Raw genomic sequence first — 19,983 nt, 5'->3', positions numbered from 1 at the left:
CGCAATTTACCCCGAGTTCCCATAGTTTGGCACGAAAACTGAAATTTTATGCTAAACACTGTCAATTTTTGTTATTTTTCTTGAATTTTTAGCTCAAAAACCACAATTTTTCTTAAAAAAATATATTTTCAGATCTCAAATCAGATCCAAAAAAAAACCGGAAATTTGAAACTTTTCCGAAAATTCCTGACTATTCTACCGTAACCTGATATCCACTTCAATTTCTGATCAGTGCACTTTCAAGTTTCTGAGATCTATGTTCACTCAAAACATTTTCAATTATATGTGACAAATTTCAGAAAAATTTCAAAAAAAGAGTGTAGTTTGAGTGTCAACCTAGCAATTTGGCAGCTGTTGCCTTAAAATTCAGTATAAAAGCGCTCGAGAAGCAAAACTTTTTTATTTCTCCTTCTCAAGAGACTCTCCGGCTCTTTCACTCAAAGAGCATGTCCTACTACAGTAACGCCGAGTTGCGTCAGCTGCAACGACTGCTTGCTGAGCAGGAAGCGATGGCTAGGAAGATATTATGGACCTCTGGGGGTTCCATGGGACTCATGGCTATTTGTTTTCTGGTCTGTCTTCCGTTTTACTTCGCTGCTTTTATAAGAAACCTTCATGCGTATGGAAAAGTAAGATCTAAATTATTTTTACAGAGTTTTTAGGCCCAATCAAAAAACTTTAGACCCCATTCCTCCCATTGATCACTTATACCTACCGTACCATTCGTTATAACTACATTGGATTTTTTGTCAGTATCATTTTCACAGGGGTCATTTTGGCGGCTTTAGAAGGAGCAGCGTAAGACAATTTCTTAATCTGAAGAATCCTTTTTTTTTAAATTCAGCCGGAATGTCTCCTTCCTCATTGGTTTCACTTTTGCCATTATTTGGTTCACTGCATCATATCAGCTTATTATCTCTATTATTTCCATCCATAGATTCATTAATAGTCGACAGTCCGTAGAGCTCCGTGGCACCCTTTCACGCAAAAATGTTATGATTTTGATGATGGTGATCCTCTTTTACGTAATTATGAAGGATATCGCAATGATTTATGGGATAGGATTTGCCGTTGTGGAGAAGAAAGTGGGAATGGTAGAAAATGTTACACTGTACTACTCGGTAAGCATTTCTGCAATTTTTGTCACCAAAATCATGTTTTCTTTGATTCAGATGGTTTCCATCACCCACCAAATGTTTCTATTCATCGCGATGGCCTTCCAATTTTCTATCAAGGAACCTCCAACGTCTCACGCTGAATATGTCATAGCAACCCACACAAAATATATCGGAGCTATCAAGCTTATCGTCGGAACTGTCTGTTTTGCATGCGTCCTTTTGAAATATGAGGAACTTGTGGTAGGGATCTTTACCAAGGGGTACTGTAACTGTAACCAAATGATTTTCAGGCAACCTCCCTTTTCTTTGGAATCGACTTCTTCCTGGTCCCCCTCGTCATTGAGATCACCGAGATCAAAGCAAACCCCAATATCATTGTCCCTGTTCCAATTTGTATTCCAACTATTGAGATTCAGAAAGTTCCAATTAAATATTAAATTTATTGAATAAAATTGTATGGTATACTGTAACTCACATCACTTTTTCTCTCTAAGCAGCAATTGGAGCACAACATGAAATTAGGGCTTGTGTCTCAAGATATGACAAATATTCTTAGATCAAGCAACCTTTTCTAACAGATGTTAGATTCTTGAGCAGGCTGTGTACTCGCTTGCAAATGGGAGATTGGCAGGTGTTTTCAGAAGTTATGGACAGGAAATCTATATCAGTAAGACAAATCGGATAAGGATTTTAAAGAAAAACTCGTTTTTTGAGAAAACTTGGTTAAACTATTTCTAGTTTTTATTGTTGCAAAACGTCGTAGTTGCAAAAAAGGTCGCAGTTGCGAAATGAAAAGTTTCGAAGTGTTTCAGATTCAAAATCTACGTTAGTTGCAAAAAGTCGTGGATCTTCAAACTCCGCCGCAAATTGTCACAAGTTTGATCCAAGTCTCGTATGTCTCGAGTATTATTTTGCTTCAAGTCTTCTCTTCCCAGTCTTATCTGTCCGCGAATCTTGTTTGGTCTCGTTTTGTCTTGAGTTTTGTTTTTTTGTCCTTGTACGCGGTTATTTTCTTCCTGATGTTTCCGATATATGTTGTATTGTAAAGACTCAAAAGTTCCCACGAATTCATATGACAAATTTTTATAACATTTCGAAAATTGAATGTAGTTTGCAACCTAGCGATTTGGAGATGTTGGCTGAAAAGTTCCCTATAAAAGGTGCTCAGATTTTGTTATTCTTTCAAATTTGTTTTTTTGAATTTCCGTCGAAATACCGTAAGAATAAGAAACCATGTCCAATATAACTGATATTGTTAAAATAGAAGAATTGGTAGAAAGCATGAAAGGAGATATCATAAGACTATTGCTTTCATATGCTACAGTCTTGGGAGGCCCAGCTTCTTACTTCTTGTTCTGTCTCCCGTTTTACTACACTGCTTTCAACAAGAACCAACATGCTTATTCAGAAGTAAGAAACCTCTTTTATGATACGGATGGTTTTGAACAAAGTATTACATATTACAGAGTCCATTCCGCCCACTGATCATGTTTGCCTACCGTACCATCATGTATTTTTATACCGGGCATTATGTGGCTGCCATTATCGCTGTTATCGTCGGACTGGTTACAAGTCTCCTTCTGTAAGTCAATCGTATTTAGAAAATATTGTTAATTTCTTATCCAGCGCATTGATTTTGACCTTCTTTCTCGTTTGCCCTTTGGTCATTCTCCTCAACTGGTTCTCTGCATCATATCAGCTTACTATCTCTGTAATTTCTATCCATAGACTTATAAATAGTCGTCGTTCCTTACAACTCCGCAAGCAACTGTCTCATCACCAAGTTCACATTTTGACGTATGGAATCTTTGGCTTAGAAGTCTTGAAAGACCTTGAAACGGGTCGTCGAGTGGCAGCTGTTTTTAGAACCGAAAACCTTGGCACCTTCGAGACTCCTGGAATGTTTTACAAGGTTAGTTTTCAGGGCCAAAATTATTTCATTTGGCGTATTCAGATCACCTACATTGTCCATCAAGTATTTTTATTTATTGGGATGGCCTGCCAACTTCATATCAAGGAACCAGAGAGTTCTCAACCGGAAAATGTAATTGCAACCCACATAAAATATATCGGAGGCATCAAACTTGCTCTAGGTATTATATACGCCCTTTGTCCACTTCTGGAATACGATGAGATTTGGGTAAATCATTATATCTTTATCGCAACAAGAAACTGGAAATTTCAGGCCAGCACACTATTCTTTGGAATCGACTTCTTCCTTGTTCCCGTGGTTATTCAAATGACTGAAATCAAGAACGCAACCACAAATGTAATTACTACTGTTCCTATCTCTCTTCCGGTTATTGATGTTCAGAAAATTGAGTTTGATTTTAACTTGAATTGATCAATGAATAAAGTTAATTGGGCATACTGTAACTCACATCACTATTTTCCGAGAATTCAGCAAAGGGTCTTCCAAGTCTTATCTGTCCTCGAGTCTCGTCTGGTCTCGTCTAGTCTCGAGCCTTGTTACGCGATTATTTTTTCCTGGTGTATCCGGCATTTGATGTTTTGTCGAAACTCAAAATTATCACGAATTCATATGACAAGTTTCCATAACCTTTCAAAACACGAATGTAGTTTGCAACCTAGCAATTTCCAGATGTTGACTGAAAACTTCCATATAAAAGGTGCTCAGATTATGTTATTCGTGAAAAGTTGTTCTTCGTCGAAATACCGTGAGAGTAAGAAAACATGTCCAATATAACTGATATCGTTAAAATGGAAGAATTGGTAGAAAGCATGAAAGGAGATATCATAAGACTATTGCTTTCATATACTACAGTCTTGGGAGCCCCAGCTCTCTACTTCTTGTTCTGTCTCCCGTTTTGCTACACCGCTTTCAAAAAGAACCAACATGCTTATTCAGAAGTAAGAAACCTCTTTCATGATACGGATGGTTTTGAACAAAGTATTACATATTTCAGAGTCCATTCCGCCCACTGATCGTGTTTGCCTACCGTACCATCATGTATTTGTACACCGCGCTTTTTGTGGTTATCTTTATCGCCGTAGTCATCCGAGGAGTTACAAGTTTCTATCTGTAAGTCAATCGTATTCAGAAAAAGTCGATAATTTCTTATCCAGCTCATTCTTTTTAATCGCCTTGCTCGTTGGCCCTTTTATTATTCTCCTCAACTGGTTCAGTGCATCATACCAGCTTACTATTTCTATAATTTACATCCATAGAGTTATAAATAGTCATCGTTCCTTACAACTCCGCAAGCAACTGTCCCATCGCCAAGTACAGGTTTTGACATATGGGATCTTTGGCTTAATAGTCTTAAAGGACTTTGAAACGAGTCGTCGAGTGGCAGCTGTTTCAAAGGCCGGAAATCTTGATACCTTTGAAACTCCCGTAATGTATTACAAGGTTAGTTTTCAGGGCCAGAGTTAATAATTATTTTTTTGTATTCAGATCACCTACATTGTCCATCAAGTATTTGTATTCATTGCGATGGCCTGCCAACTTTGTATCAAGGAATCAGCGAGCTCTCGTTCTGAAAATGTCATTGCAACCCACACGAAATATATTGGTGCTATCAAACTTGGCCTAGGTATTATATATGCTGTTCGTCCACTTTTCGAATACAATGAGTTTTGGGTAAACCCTTTTATCTTTATCGCAACAAAAACGATAATTTTCAGGCCTCCACATTATTCTTTGCAATCGACTTCTTCCTTGTTCCCGTGGTTATTCAAATGACTGAAATCACAAATGCAGCTCCAAATGTAATTACTACTGTTCCTATCTCTCTTCCGGTTATTGATGTTCAGAAAATTAATTTTGATTTTAACTTGAATTGATCAATAAATAAAATTAATTGGGCATACTGTAACTCAAATCACGATTTTTTCAAAAATTTAGCAAAGGCTCTTCCCAGTCTTATCTGTTCTCGAGTCTCGTCTGGTCTCGTCTAGTCTCGAACCTTGTACGAAATTATTGTCTTCTTGATGTTTCCGACATATGATGTCTTGTCGAAACTCAAAATTATCACGAATTCATATGACAAATTTTTATAAACTTTCAAAACACGAATGTAGTTTGCAACCTAGCAATTTCCAAATGTTGACTAAAAACTTCCATATAAAAGGCGCTCAGATTTTGTTATTCTTCCAAAATTGTCCTTCTAAGTTTTCAGAATAGGAAACCATGCCCAACGAAACTGTTACCTCTGAGATGGAAGAATCGATAGAAAATTTGAGTGATTATGCCACAATACTTTTGTTTTCATATGGTAAAGTCTTGAGCCCTTTAGCTGTTTTCTTCTTGTTCTGTCTCCCTTTTTACTACACCGCTTTCAAGAAGAACCGACATGCTTATTCAGAAGTAAGATGCCTCTTTTGATAGGTTTGAACAAAGTGTCACATATTGCAGAGTCCGTTCCGCCCATTGATAATCTTTGTCTACCGTACCATCATGTACTTTTATACTGCGTTTTATCTGGCCGCTATTATCGCCGTAATCATTCGACTGGTTACACGTAGCTTTCTGTAAGTCATTCAACAGCATTTAGAGAAAATCCGATAATTTGTAAACCAGCTCATTCATTATAATTCTGCTCGTTTGCCCTTTTGTTATTTTTCACAGCTGGTTCACTGCATCATATCAGCTTATTATCTCTATCATTTCTATCCATAGACTTATAAACAGTCGTCATTCTCAACAACTCCGCAAGCAACTGTCCCATCACCAAGTTCACATTTTGACCTATGCAATCTTTGGGTTAATAGTCTTGAAAGACCTTGAAACGGGTCGTCGAGTGGCAGCTGTTATTAAGACCGGAAGTTTTTACCCCATTGACTTTCCTGGAATGTATTAGGTTGTCCCATAAGTTTTCGAACATTATTGAAATCAAATTTATTCAAAGCCAAAATATTACAAAAATCAAACATAGTGACCACCTTTATCCACGACTGTTTGCCATTTAGTAGGTAGAAATTCAATACCTTTCCGCCAAAACTCAGGCTGCTTCGAGTCAAAATACTTCTTCTACCATTTCTCGACCTCTGACTTTGTTTTGAAGTCCTGGCCTTCAAGGGATCGATGCATGTCGCTGAACAGATGGTAATCCGAAGGGGCGAGATCCGGGCTGTACGGAGGATGAGCAAGGACTGTCCAGTGGAATGTAGCCAGGAGAGACTTGGTCGTCTTTGCGGTGTGTGGTTTTGCGTTGTAATGGAGGTAGTGGACTCTGTGACCGTGTAGAGGGGAGGTTTTCAGTTTGGACTTCACCTTTTGTAATTGAGAAGAATAGTAGTCGGCGGTGATAGTTTTTCCCACCGGAAGCAGTTCCCAATAAAACACTCCATGAACAGACCACCAGACGGAGAGCAATATTTTCTTAGGGTGTAACTCCTGTTTGACGACATCCTCTGGCTGTTTATCAGCATCAACCCACTGGGCTCTCTTGTGGTGGATTTCGTACAAAACCCACTTCTCGTCCGACGTAACCAAATGATCCAGCCAGTTGAAATTAGGATGGTGGGTTAGAAGATGCAGCGACATGTCCACTCGGCGCTCAAGATCAAAGTTAGACAATTTGTGTGGTATCCATCTTCCCTTTTTTTTAGCTTGCCAAGAGCTCCCAGTCCTCTTTCTACCGCAGAGTGAGTAGAGCCCATTACTGTTGCTAGTTCGCAAATGGATTGAAATGGGTCACTTTCCACTACCTCCCGTAACTTGTCAATGTCGAACTCCACTGGGATTCCAGAACGTGCTTCTTCGGCCAAAGAAAAATCATTATTTTTGAAAAGATGGACCCAACGGCTAATTGTCTGCCGTTGAGGGGCATCATTCTTATAAACTTCAACCATACGTTCTTCAATCTCAGTGATTTTGGAGTTAGATAGAAACAAAAATAAAATGACATGACGAATATGAAGTCGGTCGGGGACAAATATTGGTGCCGCGTTCATTGAGAGGAGGCAGCCAGAAGAAATGAATGTTATTGTTAATACACCCGACGTCTTATATAATGGAAAACATGCACTATTTGGCTTGATTCTTGCTCTCTGTCCTATAGCAGAATATCAAAAATATGTTCGAAAACTTATGGGACAGCCTAATATTACACGGTTAGTTTTCAGGGCCAAAGTTATTTTTTATTCGTTGTGTTCAGATCACCTACATCGTCCATCAAGTATTTGTATTCATTGCGATGGTCTGTCAACTTTCTATCAAAGAACCAGCGAGCTCTCATGCGGAAAATGTGATTGCAACCCACACAAAATATATTGGAGCCATCAAACTTGCTCTCAGTATTATATATGCCGTTTGTATTTTCACGGAATTCATGGAATTTACGGTAAACTCTTTTGTCTTTAGCAAATCATGCAACTAGAAATTTCAGGACACCGCACTATTCATTGGAATCGACTTCTTCCTCGTTCCCGTGGTTATTCAAATGACTGAAATCAAGAACACAAACCCAAATGTGATTACTACTGTTCCTATCTCTCTTCCGGTTGTTGATGTTCAGAAAATTGAAATTTCTCTCAGTTGATCAATGAATAAAGTTATTTGGGCATACTGTAACTCACATCACTATTTTCCAAGAATTCAGAAAAGGTAGCAATTTCAGAGCGTTAAGACAAATTATGACAAATTTTGAAACATCAAGAAAACTTTGGAGCACAAATTTTCAGATTTTCAAAAAAGAGAAGATAATATATTAAGATATTTAAACAACATGCAGAAATTAACTATTTTTCCCAGAATAAAAAAAACCCATTAAATTCAAGTTTACCGCCAAAATATTACGGTTTGTTTACCATGACCTACCGTGTCTCAATAAGGAGTGGAGCTATCAAAAAGTGGTCAATTACAAAAATGCAGCCCGTAAAATTATCTACATTTTAATAGTTGACAACTTTTTGATAGCTATTTACCGCGCAAAGATACGGAAGCTGCAAGTTTAGGAGAGAGAGAGTGAGAGTGCGCAGAGAGTCAAGCACTCTAACTGTCCGCGCTCTCTCTCTCTCTCTCTATCGATTTTCGGCTGTTTTTTCGCCAATTTTAATGATTTTCTTGATCATTCCAACTAATTTTCATCATCGACAACGTCTTCTGAACCAACGGCACCGGATCCTCGGGTTCAGATGACTCGGAAGAATGACGTCATTCTTGTTGTGCGATCCGGCCGAGTTGACGGATCCTAGGCCAGGACGGTTTGAATAATGCAGTCACGCTTCTGTTCAGCTTCTGTTCAGCATCTGAAATCTCAAATTTACCATGATTCATCTTCCTCACCCACCCCTCATTACCGATTCCCCCCACTCAAAAAAGTGATTATATTTTTCTTCTGTTTACCGCTTCTCTCTTCATAATTTCCCCTAAGATTATGATTATATAGTCTGCCCACTCAAATATTCGAGATAGCTTGGGATATTGAGAGACGGGAAAGAAGTAATACGGTAGCTATGTAAGCCACGCCCCTCGTCGGAGCCTTGGGTTATTTTATTCGTTCCCCTCGTTGTCAGAGAATGTCGAACCTCACCGTTGGTGAGTTTTATAAAGAGCTCGTCGATTTCAAGTCACGAGACTTGGAGACTGTGGAAGGCACATTCTTTATTGTTGCTTTCATTTATGGACTCCTTCTTTTCATTCATTTCTGCCTCCAAAAATACCTGAAGACCGCCAAAGAAGAGGTAAGTTATCTTAGGTACCTTCAGGTCTGTTTATAAAATTCAGACTGACCTGGAAAGTGTTCGTTTCCGTATAAACTCCATCTACCGTTGGCACGAATGGGTTGTGAGAGTGATGATTGTCTTGTTATCCGGTTTCGCGTTGACCAGACACCTCGGCTTCCAGTGGGCTTTTTATATTTTTATCACATCTACACCTGTCATTGCTCTCGTCAAAATGCTCAATGAAATATTCACAATCGTCATCTCATTCTTCTCAATCACCGTATTCTTCTCGGACCTTCCGGATCACGCCAGAAATCTTGTTCAGCTACCGAAATACTTCTATAGCTCGTTGATCCTTGTGGTTGCTCAAATTGTACTTTTCAAAGAATTTTGTATGCTGCTCTGGGTCATCCTGATGTACTTTTTGAATATCGACTATGCAGTGGAGTTCTTTTCTCACTACATCGTAAGTATAGTGACCAACTACAAAAATATTATACTAAAAGGAATTTAGGGACTTTACACATCAATTCAATTACTATTCTGGGCCAGTATTCTCATTCGTTATACCTACCGTGAGGCTTGGCATGATATGGATATTTCTAAGCAGATTATGGCTCAGCAAGCCTATCTACTTGCAGCTTTTAAGTTGCCAACTATGATGATTGCATTCTCCTTTTTCTTTCGTGTAGTCGACAATCAAGTTGTAAGTTTCAAAGAATATATCAAACTACAAACTACAATTTCAGTTCATCCTCATGCTCATGACGATGGATATGATTACTTTACCAATCGCCGTCCGATTTTTTGAAGTCTACACTTGCTTCAAAATGATGGATGCGGTTTCTCAAAAGAACGCCATTGCTGATTGCAACAAGTCATAAATCGAATAATATTTTGTCTTTTTTGAAATAATAAATGAATTTTTTCGCCGTTTTTAACGTATTATAGAAATCTGCTGAAAATCGTTTTTTCGACGTAAAAATCGCTTCAGCCCGTCGAAAAACACCTGAAAACTATTAGCTAGTGGGATCAAGCAAAAAGATACAATTCTGTAGGAATTGTATAGGCGTGGTCTAAAAACACACTTTCTCTGAAAAATTGTCATTTTGGGCTAAAAAATTCACTCAAAAAGCAAAATTTTAGATATAAAATCTCTAAATCCGCATGAACCCCACCCATGCACCATATTGCTGGTCTAAAAGGGTGATTTTCAAGATTTTAATGTAAATTTTTTTTAGTTTTTAGGGTTCTGTCTACTTCTGCTTAACAGTGACGTCGGTATTCTGTTTACCAGACAATTCTTAGTCTGAGAACTTAGACAATAATTATAAAGCACGTGAGCGAGGAACATCCGTCGGGAGATGTCTAGAGCAAAACATAATTATTAAGATGAATTTGGAGCACAGTCGCTGATGGTGTGGCTTGAACTTTTGATCTACCATCGCATATCCCCGTTTCTCCCATTACATCTACAGTATACCATTTTTAACGACTTTTTCTTTTTAATATTAAATTTCCTCTCTTTTCCCCAAACCAATTATTTTTTACATCTTTTTCGCCCCATAAAAATCTGCCATTTCTGTCCCGTCGAAAACCAATTTCATCTTTTTCTACTTTCTGATTCTCAGAAGAAGGCGATTATCTATTTCGTGCCCACACTCCAAATAGAGACACAACAGGACCTCGAGATACATCAGACACTTGGTAGCCCCAGGATACACTGACTCCGCCCACTCGGTCCTCTTCGAGCTGAAATCAAAATGGACTTCTTCACTTCTCTATCTTTTTAGTCACCTGGATAAGATGGAGAACCTCACGATGGGGGTCGCGACCCCCCTTGAGCCGGGGATGTTCACTGTGAGAGCGCTGGAAGGGTTACTGTCTCTTGGCGCAATCGCTTATGGATTTTTCGCTTTCGCCTGGCTCATTGTGGATGAAATCGCGAGGCGGAATGGAGTGGTTAGTTTTTTTCTTTTCTTTTGCATGAGTACTCCTATCCTGGTATTTGGCTATTTCAGATAATCACCGGACCCCATCGCTTCCATTCGAACCGACTTTACATGGTCTACGAGGCGCTGCTCACTTTGATGGTGACCCTCAACAGTGTCCATTATGTCGTCAGAAAACTTGGCAGCTACCAAAGGTCTATCTATATATTCGTCCCACTTGTATGCACAGTAGTCATGGCTAAATTTCTCACCGAGATCTTCACTATCACAATGTCGGCTCTCACCACGCTGGTCTACTTTAATCATCTGCCGAGAAATACTCGTGCAGTCAGAAATTGGTCGAGAAAGTTCATGACGTCAGCGTTAGTGGTGGCATCTGGATTCGTGGCTATTAAGGAGATGATCATGATGACTTGGGCACTCGTCTTGTACTTTTCCGATGTCAACTATCTCCAGGAATTCTGTTTCTGCTACTTGGGACTCCATTTGTCGATTCAATTCTTCTTCTGGACGAGTATCATTCTCTACGTGGCCAACTATAGACCATTCTTTGTGATGTCCCGTTCGGAGCAGCACATGGTTCGCCTATCCATCACTTTTGCCTCGATGCGAGTGGTAAGATGAAAAAAATGAAAAAAGAAATTCAAACAAAAAGAAGTTTAGGTCCCAACATTCAGCATCTTCATCCTCTGGCATGTCGGAATTCCCAGTCATGCGGTTGTGATGATCTTCATTCTATGGGACACCATCTACCTCCCGATTTCCGTCAGATTACGCCAGATTTCGGATGACATCGACATCATCCAAAGCTTGAGACTCAAGAAGGTCTCCCCCTCCAATGTTTGAATCTCTTTTTTTTATAATTGGTATAGCTCTGATTTTTTTCTGCATATTTGTTTCTCATTGTGCATTTTTTTTGTCAGAGCTAACTAATAAAGTATACATTTCGGTCGCTTCAGTGCACTCATTCCAGCGGAGCTTTGCTTCGTAGTATCGACCGACGAGAGACACTGGGAGCCTTAGAGGGTCGAGACGTCTTGTTGCCAGGATACCCTTCGCGCGCCGGCTCGTTCTGATATGAAAGTATAAAAAGGTGTTTACCCGGCACAACACACAAACCTACCCCCGGTGACGATGTCTAACGAAACTCTCCTCGATTTTTATATAACGACAGTCACCAATCGAGATGTGATATTTGTGGAGACCTATGCCATCACGTGTATTGGAATATACATTATGTTTTCTCTACTCCTTGGTTGTATTTCCAGAGTTTCAAAGTGCAAGGAATCGGTTAGTTAAGTTGTAGGGATGGTGGCTCCGGGGCGTACTGAAATTTTCAAATGAATGACTTTGAAATAATCGGGAGCCGCAATTTATAGCCCTGTCACGGCCCGGGGTTGAAAATTAAAAAAAGTTTTGAACTGATTTTTTTGAATTTTTTCCGAAAATGTCTAATTTTTGACTATACTTTAGAACTCAATCAAAAGCTAGTTATGCATCAAGAAATTCGATTTTTTGATGTAAAATTTCAGAAAAAAGACACAAAATTTTTGAACGACATTTTGAAATTTTTTGAACTTTTCATGAAAATGTCGAATATTTTACTATGGTTCAGAATTCAATCAAAAGCTAATTATGTATCAATAAATTGGATTTTCCGATGTAAAAATTTTTTTTTTTTTGAAAATCCAAAATATTTGGCGGGCCGATATGGCAAGACCCATTTCTCAACGGACTGCGCTTTGCATAATCTCCCTCCAATATTCTGTTCCAGATCTCTCCTGAAACAGCACGTTCCAATTTTAACCGACTCTACGCCATCTATGAGCACCTTCTCTTTGGCATCATCTTGCTCCTTGGAATTTATGTCCTGGCCTGGTACTTTGACTGTGAATGGGCTATAGGCCTATGGTCCCTAGTGGGTTTTCTGGTGTTTTTAACGAAATATCTCGCAGAAACTTTTACCGTCTCGATGTCACTTATCTCAATTTCCGTCTATTTCACGCATCTAGAGGAGAACACTAAAGCAATTTGGACCTGGTCGGAGAAGTTTTCCAACAAATTTTTGGGAGTGGTCATGGCTTTCATGTGGTTAAAGGAGACTTCCATGATACTGTACGGAATTTTTATTCTGAAATTCCAAATCTGTGGAGCCGAACAACTATTCTTCTGCTACTTTGGACTCCACTTATCAACTCAATTTCTATACTGGATCAGTGTCATTATCAGTTTCGTTTCCTGGAAAAATTGGAGGAAGATGGTTCACTCAGAGCAAATGATTACCCGGCAGACTATCATATTGGCTTACTTTAAATTGGTAATTACAAAAAAATTAGAAGGACAAAAAATCGATGAGTTTTTCAGTACCCAACTCTCACTGTTATCTACAAAGTGTGTTGTGGATTCGATTTTAAATTGGTGAGCGTTAAAAGAGGGTGAATTCTGAAAATTGTTCAATCTAAAACTGTTTCAGTGTGCTATAATCTTCATGATGATGGACATACTCTTCCTTTCATTGACTGTGAGATTCGTGGAGACTAAGGAATGTGTGAAAATGATGAAACAGAGGAAATTGAAGGAAGCCGAGTTGAAGAAAGTGGCTGCTTAAATTTTTGTCACCCAAAATCTGTGAATGTTGTCTCTTGTGAAATTAAAAGTAGATAATAAACTTATATTTTGTTGGACTTTTTGGATTCATTTTGTTATTCGCAAGAGCCCACAGCAGTTAGAGTCATAAGCTCGCGGAAACGAGCTCCGTCGCAGAGCGGTTGGCACGGTGTCTTATAAGACTTGGCTGAGTGCCAATTTCAAATTTTAAGTTTATTTGTCGTGTCTTTCAATATAAGACACGCTTTCCAAGTCGATCGATCATCGATCAACGGACCATAGGCAATCGAAAAAAGTTGACCATCTCCGATTTGCCTATAATTTTGAGCAAAGATAGTATCAAGTTTTCTCAGTAAATTATGGTACTTTTCGCCCGAGTTCATCACCTGGATACCTAGGAAAATCAAAAATCGATATTTTCGAAAAAATTTTCTGGAGTAGTTAGGAATGAAATCTCAAAGGGAAATTGTTTTAAACACTTTTGTCAGCATTTTTTGTGTTCAGAAGAAAAATCCAGCTCAACAACTTCATAGTGAATTGTTTAAAAATTCATGAAATTTTCGGGTTTTTTTTTCATAAAGTCTATCTCGGCAGTGACCCCAGAAGACGGGCTTTTTTATTTGAAAATCTAAATCTACATGAAATTTGGTATCGGAAACATGCTGTCCCTACTTGTAACTCTAGACCGCAAGAACGGTTTTTGGGGAAGTATGAAAAAAACGTGGATTTCAATTTTCGAGATCTTCCGGTAAATCATTTTTGATGTTTCAAAACAGTGGGTTTTTAGGTTTTTTTAATCAATCATGTCATTTTTCTTCTGTCCCGACACAATTTTTGATCATAACACAAAAAAATATTCGAAAAAATTGAATTTTTTGAAATTTTGATTTCACAACTAATCGACTTTCTTAGTTCTACTTTAGTTAGCCTCATAGTCTTACAAAACTTGGGTTTTCCCTCATCAATATTACTAGTCTAGTTGCGCTAGTTTGAATAAATAGCAGATGTCTATATCCAGAGTAAACATGTCAACTAATTCACACATTGACTTTCTCTCTCTCTCTCTCGGTCTATTGTCTGGAACATTTATCTTCACATATTACCATCTGCTTCCTTATCTCTTTGGGAAATCGGTCTTTGTGTGGAAACTTGGAACCTTGAACGGTCGCATTAGAGGAAATACCTGTCATTCCCCAGATGGCGGTCGTCTCATCTGATCATATTTTTTTCACATTCGTTTAAATTTTTCTATTGTCTCATTACTGTTAACACAAACCACCTGCTCACTTATCTTTATGAGAAATCATTTTTTATGATCTATTTTATTAGACCACCAGATGGCAGATGTCTACTAGAATCCGCCCACAGTCCCCCAGTCTCCTTACCCCATTTTCTTGGCTCAGTCGTCCATTAACTCTCTGTACTGGATGGTGACTTTTCTATTTTTTCTTTTTGATCATTTTTTAGATATCCCCTTAACCATGATTTATCTCGTACTTATATTCCCTATTTGCTCACCAAGTTTACAAATTAATGTTTTCTTGTTCAGTGCTAAAGCACAGCGAACAGAGTAGAAACCAACCGTCGTGAAGGATCCGGAATGGTCGAGAGCAATACACGACTGATAGGAAAGCAATGGATCGAGAAGAATCCCGTGAGGATCATTTTGATAAACGTGAGTTCGAAAATTAACTTCCCCCACCATTCTTATCTGTGTCGGTTCCGGTTAGACACGGTCAGTTACGCTGCGTGAGGTCTATACTTATCCGGGCTGAAGTTTACTTCAGTAGACGCGGGTTTGAATCCTCCCGATCTAGAATATATCAGAATTTCATAAAAATATCCAAAAACAGGATAATTTCTTTTCATATATCAGAATTTCATAAAAATATCCAAAAACAGAATAATTTCTTTTCATATATCAGAATTCCATAAAAATATCCAAAAACAGAATAATTTCTTTTCAATTAACTTCCCCCACCATTCTTATCTGTGTCGGTTCCGGTTAGACACGGTCAGTTACGCTGCGTGAGGTCTATACTTATCCGGGCTGAAGTTTACTTCAGTAGACGCGGGTTTGAATCCTCCCGATCTAGAATATATCAGAATTTCAAAAAAATATCCAAAAACAGGATAATTTCTTTTCATATATCAGAATTTCATAAAAATATCCAAAAACAGAATAATTTCTTTTCATATATCAGAATTTCATAAAAATATCCAAAAACAGAATAATTTCTTTTCAATTAACTTCCCCCACCATTCTTATCTGTGTCGGTTCCGGTTAGACACGGTCAGTTACGCTGCGTGAGGTCTATACTTATCCGGGCTGAAGTTTACTTCAGTAGACGCGGGTTTGAATCCTCCCGATCTAGAATATATCAGAATTTCATAAAAATATCCAAAAACAGGATAATTTCTTTTCATATATCAGAATTTCATAAAAATATCCAAAAACAGAATAATTTCTTTTCATATATCAGAATTTCATAAAAATATCCAAAAACAGAATAATTTCTTTTCAATTAACTTCCCCCACCATTCTTATCTGTGTCGGTTCCGGTTAGACACGGTCAGTTACGCTGCGTGAGGTCTATACTTATCCGGGCTGAAGTTTACTTCAGTAGACGCGGGTTTGAATCCTCCCGATCTAGAATATATCAGAATTTCATAAAAATATCCAAAAACAGGATAATTTCTTTTCATATATCAGAATTTCATAAAAATATCCAAAAACAGAATAATTTCTTTTCAATTAACTTCCCCCACCATTCTTATCTGTGTCGGTTCCGGTTAGACACGGTCAGTTACGCTGCGTGAGGTCTATACTTATCCGGGCTGAAGTTTACTTCAGTAGACGCGGGTTTGAATCCTCCCGATCTAGAATATATCAGAATTTCATAAAAATATCCAAAAACAGGATAATTTCTTTTCATATATCAGAATTTCATAAAAATATCCAAAAACAGGATAATTTCTTTTCATATATCAGAATTTTATAAAAATATCCAAAAACAGAATAATTTCTTTTCATATATCAGAATTTCATAAAAATATCCAAAAACAGAATAATTTCTTTTCATATATCAGAATTTCATAAAAATATCCAAAAACAGAATAATTTATTTTCAATTAACTTCCCCCACCATTCTTATCTGTGTCGGTTCCGGTTAGACACGGTCAGTTACGCTGCGTGAGGTCTATACTTATCCGGGCTGAAGTTTACTTCAGTAGACGCGGGTTTGAATCCTCCCGATCTAGAATATATCAGAATTTCATAAAAATATCCAAAAACAGGATAATTTCTTTTCATATATCAGAATTTCATAAAAATATCCAAAAACAGGATAATTTCTTTTCATATATCAGAATTTCATAAAAATATCCAAAAACAGAATAATTTCTTTTCAATTAACTTCCCCCACCATTCTTATCTGTGTCGGTTCCGGTTAGACACGGTCAGTTACGCTGCGTGAGGTCTATACTTATCCGGGCTGAAGTTTACTTCAGTAGACGCGGGTTTGAATCCTCCCGATCTAGAATATATCAGAATTTCATAAAAAATATCCAAAAACAGAATAATTTCTTTTCATATATCAGAATTTCATAAAAATATCCAAAAACAGGATAATTTCTTTTCATATATCAGAATTTCATAAAAATATCCAAAAACAGAATAAATTCTTTTCAATTAACTTCCCCCACCATTCTTATCTGTGTCGGTTCCGGTTAGACACGGTCAGTTACGCTGCGTGAGGTCTATACTTATCCGGGCTGAAGTTTACTTCAGTAGACGCGGGTTTGAATCCTCCCGATCTAGAATATATCAGAATTTCATAAAAATATCCAAAAACAGGATAATTTCTTTTCATATATCAGAATTTCAAAAAAATATCCAAAAACAGGATAATTTCTTTTCATATATCAGAATTTCATAGAAATATCCAAAAACAGAATAATTTCTTTTCAATTAACTTCCCCCACCATTCTTATCTGTGTCGGTTCCGGTTAGACACGGTCAGTTACGCTGCGTGAGGTCTATACTTATCCGGGCTGAAGTTTACTTCAGTAGACGCGGGTTTGAATCCTCCCGATCTAGAATACCAGTCGGTTAACGCAGCCTAACGGCTGCTCAACCTCCTTCTCTACACCACCCTTCTGGGTGTTACAGCGCCTGCGGCGCTTCTTAAATGGTTCAAACTATCGAAGTCTCAGAATTTTCTCCTTCTCCTGGATCGTATTAATTTTCTTCACTTGTCGGTAGTTTTTGTTAGCTAAACAGCCCGTTCCGGTAGAGAACAATTAAAACATCTCTGCTTTTCTGATACGATTTCGACAAATTTACTCGGTGACTTTTCTATCCTGAGGAAAAAAGGATTTCAATATGAGCAGTTTTCAATTCACTAATCGAAACTGTATTCATTTTTTCTGCTTTATCTAACATACTATTTCAAAAGAACAGGAACGTTTAACTCTCCTTTCTCCCTCCTCAAGAGGCGAGTCATCTTTCAAATATTAATGTCAAACTTCGGCGGCAATGCTGCCTCTCTTCTCTGAATATGGCAGACTGAGACCATGTGTTAACAAATCCTCATCCTAGAAATTATTACCTTTTGAAGGTAACTGATCAACGACAAAGTTACTTATTCACAAATCACCACCACTTTTTGAGTAGTGTTTTTTCATTCAATTTATTTCTATTAAGCTTCTGACTGTTGCAACTTCTTTAATGATGGAGACATCCGAAGTCTCAGAATGAATTGTACTAAACACAGCAAATGACTTTTTTGGCTTCAGACTGAGAAAGCCTTAGTAACTCTTTTACTGAAGCTTAGAAATTTGGAAATTTTCCTATTCACATCTTTAAAAAATTAACCTAAAGTACTACTTTTAAGTTTTTGACTGATCGGCAGCGATGCCGCCTCCCTCCCCAAAATCTTTCAAGATTGTTTCTCATATACACGGAAATCTTCTCTTCAGTCTGGTTTGATCTGAACTGTTCTGCTTTCTGATTTTTTTCTCTAAAAGACTTCAAAGCTATTCTACATATTTCTAAGTGTGAAAGTTAGACAGCCGGTAAAAATGGAGTACAGTAATGGCCATAAATCGAACAACTTTGACCGTTTTTCAGTTAAAAATGTCCAACTTTGAAAGGGTGTCAATAAAGCGATTCTATTCCAGTTTAGATGTCCTTTGAAAACTCGAACGTCCCTTAAAACACTTAAACGTTCTTAAAACACTTAGACGTCCCTCAAAACATTTAAACGTTTTTTGGGGTCCCAAAAATGCTCAGAAATGTTTAGACGTCCCAAAACCGTTCAGATGTCCCTTGAAATCCCAAAATTTTATTTAACCAATTAGTCGTTCAAAAAATATTTGGACGTCGCTTAAACTTTCAAAACCAAGAGCTTGCTGTGACACCTGGAAGTAGTGATTGCCTAAAAACAAAAACGTCCTTGAATCTTGACATGATAATGGCTCAGCACCCGGGAAGTAGTGGATTCCTTAACACAGAGACATCCAGCATCTAGCTTAAAGTTATGGAAAAAAGGGACGTCTTAAGTGTTTCATGGAACGTTCAAGTTTTCAAAGGATATCTAACCTGGAATAGAACCAAAAAAAATTTTTTTAACCCACGCATTTTTCCTGACAATTTGAAGAAATGAATTCATTTGAAGAATGAAAAAGTTCTATAACTATTTTCCCCGTGAACTCCTATTTCCCTATTTCGGAAATGAAAGCAACTGAAAGGCTTGAAAACCACTTTTTCTCACGTAGTGACCTAATTTAGAACTATTTTAACTAAAAAAATAGACGGGCATCATCCGGGACAAATTTCCAATCGATCTGTGTAAATTTCATTGAAAACGGTTCAGTACAGAAGGTGCTAGAGTCGGCGACAAACGGACAGACAAACGGATCTGCTGAATATTATTAGTAAAGATATCAGAATTTCATAAAAATATCCAAAAACAGAATAATTTCTTTTCATATATCAGAATTTCATAGAAATATCCAAAAACAGAATAATTTCTTTTCAATTAACTTCCCCCACCATTCTTATCTGTGTCGGTTCCGGTTAGACACGGTCAGTTACGCTGCGTGAGGTCTATACTTATCCGGGCTGAAGTTTTTAAAAACAGAATAATTTCTTTTCATATATCAGAATTTCATAAAAATATCCAAAAACAGGAGAAGTTCTACTTCAGCTGTTTCTAGGGTAATTATTCATCATTTATAAACGAACACATTCTCTATCAACCATGGGCCTCCAATTTTTTCACGGGCCTTCGATTTTGGAACAGAGCCGAATATTTCATTTCGAAATGAAAATATTTGACGTCACGAAATCAATACAATCAATTCATTCGGATTCTTGACAACATAAGTGATACAACTATCAATAGAAAAGATATGGCGAAATACAAAAATGAGACAAAATTAACAGATTTCTTCCTTAATATTCTTACTTCTTCCCCAGCTTCTTATTCTTATTTTTCTTCTTCTTGCTCGTCTACAACTTGGCCACGCCCTCGAGGACTTCATCCAAAGACTGTTGACTTGGCACCGTGCAACAGCTATATGCAGGTTAATCAATGATAACGACTTTTCTTTCAGCTTCAGATAAGTGGGATACGCGTATTGTCCAATGTTTTCAAGGCACTTATCAAGTT

The 19,983-nt window shown here is 37.7% G+C and overlaps 7 protein-coding genes across 7 annotated transcripts; all 7 read left to right on the top strand.

Moving 5' to 3' along the window:
• Nucleotides 1-446: 446 nt before the first annotated feature.
• On the top strand, nucleotides 447-1,555 carry GCK72_020785 (uncharacterized protein; the record flags this gene model as incomplete). Its single annotated transcript, XM_053733792.1, has 5 exons — nucleotides 447-629; nucleotides 683-798; nucleotides 845-1,121; nucleotides 1,173-1,358; nucleotides 1,409-1,555. The coding sequence occupies 5 exons, from the start codon at nucleotides 447-449 to the stop codon at nucleotides 1,553-1,555; spliced, it is 909 nt and encodes a 302-aa protein (XP_053582705.1).
• An 844-nt stretch (nucleotides 1,556-2,399) lies between these two features.
• Nucleotides 2,400-3,462, top strand: GCK72_020784 (uncharacterized protein; the record flags this gene model as incomplete). The annotated part of the gene is made up of 5 exons (XM_053733791.1): nucleotides 2,400-2,528; nucleotides 2,585-2,700; nucleotides 2,745-3,030; nucleotides 3,073-3,258; nucleotides 3,304-3,462. The coding sequence occupies 5 exons, from the start codon at nucleotides 2,400-2,402 to the stop codon at nucleotides 3,460-3,462; spliced, it is 876 nt and encodes a 291-aa protein (XP_053582704.1).
• A 258-nt stretch (nucleotides 3,463-3,720) lies between these two features.
• On the top strand, nucleotides 3,721-4,925 carry GCK72_020783 (uncharacterized protein; the record flags this gene model as incomplete). The annotated part of the gene is made up of 6 exons (XM_053733790.1): nucleotides 3,721-3,802; nucleotides 3,904-3,989; nucleotides 4,046-4,161; nucleotides 4,206-4,491; nucleotides 4,537-4,722; nucleotides 4,767-4,925. The coding sequence occupies 6 exons, from the start codon at nucleotides 3,721-3,723 to the stop codon at nucleotides 4,923-4,925; spliced, it is 915 nt and encodes a 304-aa protein (XP_053582703.1).
• Nucleotides 4,926-7,279: 2,354 nt separating this feature from the next.
• On the top strand, nucleotides 7,280-7,624 carry GCK72_020782 (uncharacterized protein; the record flags this gene model as incomplete). Its single annotated transcript, XM_053733789.1, has 2 exons — nucleotides 7,280-7,426; nucleotides 7,472-7,624. The coding sequence occupies 2 exons, from the start codon at nucleotides 7,280-7,282 to the stop codon at nucleotides 7,622-7,624; spliced, it is 300 nt and encodes a 99-aa protein (XP_053582702.1).
• Nucleotides 7,625-8,603: 979 nt separating this feature from the next.
• On the top strand, nucleotides 8,604-9,634 carry GCK72_020781 (uncharacterized protein; the record flags this gene model as incomplete). Its single annotated transcript, XM_003106392.2, has 4 exons — nucleotides 8,604-8,768; nucleotides 8,812-9,216; nucleotides 9,265-9,456; nucleotides 9,500-9,634. The coding sequence occupies 4 exons, from the start codon at nucleotides 8,604-8,606 to the stop codon at nucleotides 9,632-9,634; spliced, it is 897 nt and encodes a 298-aa protein (XP_003106440.2).
• Nucleotides 9,635-10,601: 967 nt separating this feature from the next.
• Nucleotides 10,602-11,548, top strand: GCK72_020780 (uncharacterized protein; the record flags this gene model as incomplete). The annotated part of the gene is made up of 3 exons (XM_003106330.2): nucleotides 10,602-10,712; nucleotides 10,772-11,317; nucleotides 11,366-11,548. The coding sequence occupies 3 exons, from the start codon at nucleotides 10,602-10,604 to the stop codon at nucleotides 11,546-11,548; spliced, it is 840 nt and encodes a 279-aa protein (XP_003106378.2).
• A 288-nt stretch (nucleotides 11,549-11,836) lies between these two features.
• Nucleotides 11,837-13,310, top strand: GCK72_020779 (uncharacterized protein; the record flags this gene model as incomplete). The annotated part of the gene is made up of 4 exons (XM_003106534.2): nucleotides 11,837-11,992; nucleotides 12,477-13,019; nucleotides 13,067-13,120; nucleotides 13,176-13,310. The coding sequence occupies 4 exons, from the start codon at nucleotides 11,837-11,839 to the stop codon at nucleotides 13,308-13,310; spliced, it is 888 nt and encodes a 295-aa protein (XP_003106582.2).
• Between the last annotated feature and the right edge of the window lie 6,673 nt (nucleotides 13,311-19,983).

This window comes from Caenorhabditis remanei, chromosome V (genome assembly GCF_010183535.1).
Source record: "Caenorhabditis remanei strain PX506 chromosome V, whole genome shotgun sequence".
Lineage (NCBI taxonomy): Eukaryota > Metazoa > Nematoda > Chromadorea > Rhabditida > Rhabditidae > Caenorhabditis > Caenorhabditis remanei.
Note: the sequence above shows the minus strand (reverse complement) of the source record. Positions and strands in the feature narration are given on the sequence as shown.